Source organism: Hylobates moloch, unplaced genomic scaffold (assembly GCF_009828535.3).
Source record: "Hylobates moloch isolate HMO894 unplaced genomic scaffold, HMol_V3 SCAFFOLD_5, whole genome shotgun sequence".
NCBI classification, from domain to species: Eukaryota; Metazoa; Chordata; class Mammalia; order Primates; family Hylobatidae; genus Hylobates; species Hylobates moloch.
Window position 1 is genome coordinate 98,716,860 of NW_026652280.1, and position 6,000 is coordinate 98,722,859.

The window sequence follows — 6,000 nt, forward strand, 5'->3', positions numbered from 1 at the left end:
TCTTTGAGCCTGATTTACAAAGTCTTGGGCTCAAGTGCAGCCCCCCTTCTCTGTCTTCCATCAGTGAGAAGTCTTCCTCGGGGTCTCATTTCCTTTCCAGCCACAGAAAACAAGTTTCTTTGGTGGTAAAGTGTTTGTTGGATGAATTCTCTGGGGCCTTCTTTTAATCAGGAGTTCTGGGAAGGGGAAGAAGCAGCCTTCTCTTCATTACACTGCTGCTCAGCTCCTGGAAAAGGGTGTCTTGGTGGAAATTGAAGATCTTCCCGCCTCTCAGTATGTGTCTTTGGAGGGCAGGATGTCAGCCCCTTCCTGTCCTCTAACCTGGGGGTGGAGCTCTGGGCTGGGCACCGGGTGGAGGAGAAGGAGAAGCATGGTCCCGGTCTTGAAGTTGCTGCTAGAATGATGGTGGAGACAGAGCATGCCCAGACAGAAAGTGAAGGGCCCTGGACATGGTCTAGCACAGTTCTAGATGCCCTGAGGCAGAGGGTACTGGGAAAGCTTTCCAGAGGTGAGAACAGCTGGGTAGGGCGGGGCAGATAAAGAGATGGTGTGGGGAGCAGAAGTAAAACTGGGAGGAGACAGCGAGCTGGGCCCTCTGGGAGTGACAGAGGGAAAGCTGGTTCTGGATTACACTGCTGCCCAGGATAAGGAGCAGTGGGTACAAGAATGTGGTTGTAGCCCTGGAAAGAGGCAGTGGGTTCCTGTTTTGAATCCTGTTCCTGACAGCTTCAGAAACGTCATCTTTGACATCACCCCGGGAGATGAGGCAGGAAAGTTTGAAGTAAATGCCAAGTTCCTGGGTGTGGACATGGAGCGATTTCAGCTTCACTATCAGGTGAGGGGACAGTCCCATGAGCCTGCAGGACACCTGCTGGGCTTTAGGTGCTGGCCTGAAGAGAGCAGCTGGCCTCACTTTCCTAGTCCTCAGATGACACCAGCTCAGTTTTTCACCCAATCAGTATCGTCTGTTCCTGAAGAGAAGGGTGGGGGTCTGTGTAGCCCAAGCCCCCCTTTCCCCATGCCCTGACACAGACCCCACTGGCAAGCATCAGGGATAGTGGAGTGGGCTGCTGGTGTCAGAAGCAGGATTAATATTTGAAGCCCTATCACATGTCAGGGACTTTACATGTTACCTCATTTAATCCTCTCCACAGCTCTGAAGTATTATCCCTATTTTACAGGCTCTAGGCTAAAAGGTTAAGAAGCTGGCCTAAGTCATAGGCCAGTGTCAGGAAAGGAGTGAAGCAGTGGTGTTTTTGATTGTGGTTATTGTTGTTGTTGTTGTTGTTGTTGTTGCTTTTTTGGGTTTTTGGTTTTTTTGTTTTTTTTTTTGAGATGGAGTCTTGCTCTGTCACCCAGGCTGGAGTGCAGCGGCGCGATCTTGCTCACTGCAAGCTCCGCCTCCTGGGTTCATGCCATTCTCCTGCCTCAGCCTCCCAAGTAGCTGGGACTACAGGCGCCCGCCACCACGCCCAGCTAATTTTTTGTATTTTTAGTAGAGATGGGGTTTCACCGTGTTAGCCGGGATGGTCTCGATCTCCTGACCTCGTGATCCACCCGCCTCGGCCTCCCAAAGTGCTAGGATTATAGGCATGAGCCACCAAGCCCGGCCTTTTTTGGGTTTTTGTTTGTTTGTTTGTTTTCTTGAGACGGAGCCTCACTCCGTCACCCAGGCTGGAGTGCAGTGGCGCCATCTCAGCTCACTGCAGCCTCTGCCTCCTGGGTTCAAGCGATTCTCCTGCCTCAGCTTCCCGAGTAGCTGGGATTACAGGTGCGTGCCACCACACCGGCTAACTTTTTGTGTATTTTTAGTAGAGATGGGTTTTCACCATGTTGGTCAGGCTGGTCTCAAACTGCTGACCTTGTGATCCACCTGCCTCGGCCTCCCAAAGTGCTGGGATTTACAGGCATGAGTCACCGTGCCCAGCCGAGCAGTAGTTTTTAATCCAAATCTTTTTGCTTTGCTGTTTTGCCTTTTGAGTAAGAAAAATGATTTTGGCCGGGTGCAGTGGCTCACGCCTGTAATCCCAGCACTCTGGGAGGCCGAGGCGGGCGGATCACGAGGTCAGCAGTTCGAGACCAGCCTGGCCAATATAGTGAAACCCTGTCTCTACTAAAAATACAAAAATTAGCCTGGTGTGGTGGCACCTGCTTATAATCCCAGCTACTCAGGAGCTGAAGCAGGAGAATCGCTTGAACCTGGGAGGCAGAGATTGCAGCGAGCCGAGATCACGCCACTGCACTCTAGCCTGGGAGACAGAGTGAGACTCCGTCTCAAAAAATAAATAAATAAAATAAGAAAAACAATTTCAAGCCCTGGTTTTGCTTGAGTTGACATTTGATCAAGTCACTGTACCTCTCTTGCCTCAGTTTCCTCATTTGTGAAGTGGGATTTCAATGCCCTACTTCAGTGACCAGTGCCACTGGTGACTGCAGAAGGCCCCATGATATGAGTGTTTTGTACACCATCTGACTGGACCACATTCAGAAGCCCTTAAACTCCCCTCTCTGCCTCTTCCCTCCTAGGACCTCCTGCAGCTCCAGTATGAGGGTGTGGCTGTCATGAAACTCTTCAACAAGGCCAAAGTCAATGTCAACCTTCTCATCTTCCTCCTCAACAATAAGTTTTTGCGGAAGTGACAGAGGCAAAGGGTGCTACCCAAGCCCCTCTTACCTCTCTGCATGCTTTCTTTAACACTAACTCACCACTGCACTTCCCTGCAGACACCCAGAGCTCAGGACTGGGCAAGGCCCAGGGATTCTCACCCCTTCCCCAGCTGGGAGGAGCTTGCCTGCCTGGCCACAGACAGTGTATCTTCTAATTGGCTAAAGCAGGCCTTGCCCAGAGTCCAGTTGTGTGGCTTTTATCATGCATGATAAACCCCTGGCTTTCCTGCCAGATGGTAGGACATGGACCTTGACCTGGGAAAGCCATTACTCTTGTGTCTGCTACTGCCCTCCCACAGACCCCAATATTACAAACACTACCCCAGCAGCTTGATTTCCCCTCTGCCTTCCTTCTCTCTGCACTCCCACAAAGCCAGGGCCAGGCTCCCCATCCCTACCTCGCACTGCAGAAGCAGTGGGTGTTCCAGCCCTGCCTGAGTCTAGGCAGCTCTGCTGCTGTGATCTGCACACCCTCCAACCTAGGCAGGGACTGGGGGGATGCAGTGTGTGTTAGTGCCCACGTGGCGTTGTGGCACTGTTGCCCCCCATGGCGGCATGGGCAAGATGACCTTCCATTAGCTTCAAGTCTTGTTCTCTTGTTTGTGGTCTGTTTAATATGTGGGTCACTAAGGTATTTATTCTTTCTCCCATCCTTACACTCTGGATCATTGTGCAGACTTAATCAGGGTTTTAATGCTTTCTTTTTTTTTTTTTTTTTTTTTTTGAGCTCAAAGAGAGTTCTCATTTTCCCTATTCAAACTAATATCCATGCCGTGTTTTATACCTTGGATTTAAAGTCACCTTAGGTTGGGGCAACAGAGTTCTCACTCATGTTAAAGATCTTGTTATTTCAGCTCCATAAGATCAAAGAGGAGTCTTTCCCTTTTCTCTTTTACCCTCAGGATTCTCATGCCTTACAGCTGACTCTTCCAGGCAATTTCCATAGATCTGCAGTCCTGCCTCTGCCACAGTCTCTCTGTTGTCCCCACATCTACCCAACTTCCTGTACTGTTGCCCTTCTGATGTTAATAAAAGCAGCTGTTACTCCCACATCTGTTGTTAACCCTTATTTCATTTTCTGTGGAGCTGGCCTTTAAGTTCGGGAACACATCTCCCTGAGAGAACTGGGGAATCCTTCCTGCAGCCTCCCCCAGCCCTCTGCCTGCCTCCGGTATGGGCCCACTCTGCCTGCCTGAGCTCGTAAAAGCTTAATGAGATGTGGCATTTATTCTCTCTTCCTTCCCCTGGGGGACAGAGAGGAGGAAGGAATGCTTAGGTTTCTATTCTGTTTTTATCGGCCACTCTGAAGACTAAAGCTGAGAAGAGAAGCCACTCTAACTTCTACCCCACCCGTTTTACACACAGTTCCAGCAGGTTCTTTTCCTGAGCCTTAGGTGGTGATATCAAAGGTGCTTAAGCCATAACTCCTTAGGTCTTATAGATTCTACACTGATCAAAATCTCCTTTCCGAAGGGAAACTTCCCTCCTTTCCTCCTTGCTTTCAGAAAGTAGGGAGGGCAGTCTGTTGGGGAGGGGACAGTAGAGACAGACACCTGCCCTGACATCTGAAGTCCCAGGCAGCTCCTGTTGGGGACACATCTTTGCCTGGTGCAGTCTGCCCCACTCCACTCTGTTCCATTCTGTCACTCAGGATCTGTCTTGCTGTCACATCCAATCTCAGTCACAGCCTCTCCCCCCCCTTAACATGTCACAGCAAAGACTTCAAGTACTGCCTTGCTCTGGGTGACAGTGACATTTACCAGTAGATCCAAGTTTCTACATGTGATCAGCCATCATTAAAAATCTCATACTCACCAAATGGCTGCAATGCTCCCCCACAATCACATGATCTCAGCCACATATACCACATATAGAAATGTCACAATAGCTACCGTTATTGAGAGTCTATCGTGGGCTGGGATATTTACATACATTTACTCCTCACAACAACCCTACAAAGGTTGTTGTGGTCTCCATCTTGGTTTAACATGATGAAACTGAGGTTCAGAGTTGGATCTGATAACTACCCAAGGCTACTCAGCTGGAAAGGAGCAGAACAGGGCTTTAAACTGAGGCCCACCAGATATATATTCCCCAGCATTTTTTCTCTTCTCTGAGAGAAACATTTTTACTTCCTTCAACCTCCCCTTTCATGACACTCTCAAGCTCCCCCAACACTCCACTTTGCTGTGGGTCCCTGATAAGTTTGAGCTCATTAGTGTCCTTGCTAACCTTCAATGCCCAATCTGAGATACAGTTTCTTAGCTCCTATGGATGGGACTATATGCCAGTGTAACCTCTTTGGAGGACAATTTGGAAATATAAAAAATATAGGTGCTTCTTAGACAAAGTGGCATGAAAAAAATTAAGTGTAGGGTGCCAGGATAATTCAACAGAAAGTAGTCTTCAACAAATGGTGTCAGGACAACTGGAAATCCACATGCAAAAGGAGGAAGTCGGACCCCTACCCCACACCAGATACAAAAATAAACTCAAAATGAACCACAGACCTAACTGTAGGAGATAAAACTATAAAACTCTTTAAAAAAGGCCAGGCATGGTGGCTCACACCTGTAATCCCAGCACTTTGTGAGGCCAAGATGGGAGGATTGCTTGAGTCCAGGGAGTTCAAGACCATCCTGGGCAACATAGTGAGGCTCCCATCTCTAAAAAATATATGTATTTTAAGCCAGGCGTGGTGCCTCACGCCTGTAATCCCAGCACTTTGGGAGGCTGAGGCGAGTGGATCACCTGAGGTCGGGAGTTCAAGACCAGCCTGACCAACATGGAGAAACCCCGTCTCTACTAAAAATACAAAAATTAGCTAGGCGTGGTGGCACGTGCCTGTAATCCCAGCTACTTGGGAGGCTAAGGCAGGAGAATCGCTTGAACCCGGAGGTGGAGGTTGCAGTGAGCCAAGATCACACCACTGCAATCCAGCCTGGGTGACAGAGCAAGACTCCATCTCAAAAAATAAAATAAAAATAAAATTTAAAAGAAAAAAAATGAAAAAACCCACAGAGTGGGAGAAAATATTTGCTAATCATATATGTGATAAGGGATTTATATCCAGACTATATAAAGAACTCATCACAATAGAAAGACAACCTAATTAAGAAATAGGCAAAGGATTTGAATTCACATTTCTCCCAAAAGAACATATACAAATGGCCTTTTTTCTTTTGAAACGAAGTCTTACCCTGTCACCCACACTGGAGTGCAGTGGCATGATCATGGTTCACTGAAGCCTTGATCTCCCGAGGCTTAGGTGATCTCCCGCCTCAGCCTCCCAAATAGCTAGGACTACAGGCATTCGCCACCATGCCCAGCTAA

At 48.5% G+C, this 6,000-nt stretch overlaps 1 protein-coding gene across 1 annotated transcript in view; it reads left to right on the forward strand.

The window, feature by feature from the left end:
- IQGAP3 (IQ motif containing GTPase activating protein 3) overlaps positions 1-3,367 on the forward strand; it is a 45,508-nt gene extending 42,141 nt beyond the window's left edge. Inside the window, exons 36-38 of the mRNA XM_032154205.2 lie at positions 172-273; positions 727-835; positions 2,527-3,367. Of these exons, the coding sequence (XP_032010096.1) occupies positions 172-273; positions 727-835; positions 2,527-2,640 (325 nt within the window). The 3' untranslated portion in view covers positions 2,641-3,367. The remainder of the gene's footprint in view (positions 1-171; positions 274-726; positions 836-2,526) is intronic.
- Positions 3,368-6,000: the final 2,633 nt, after the last annotated feature.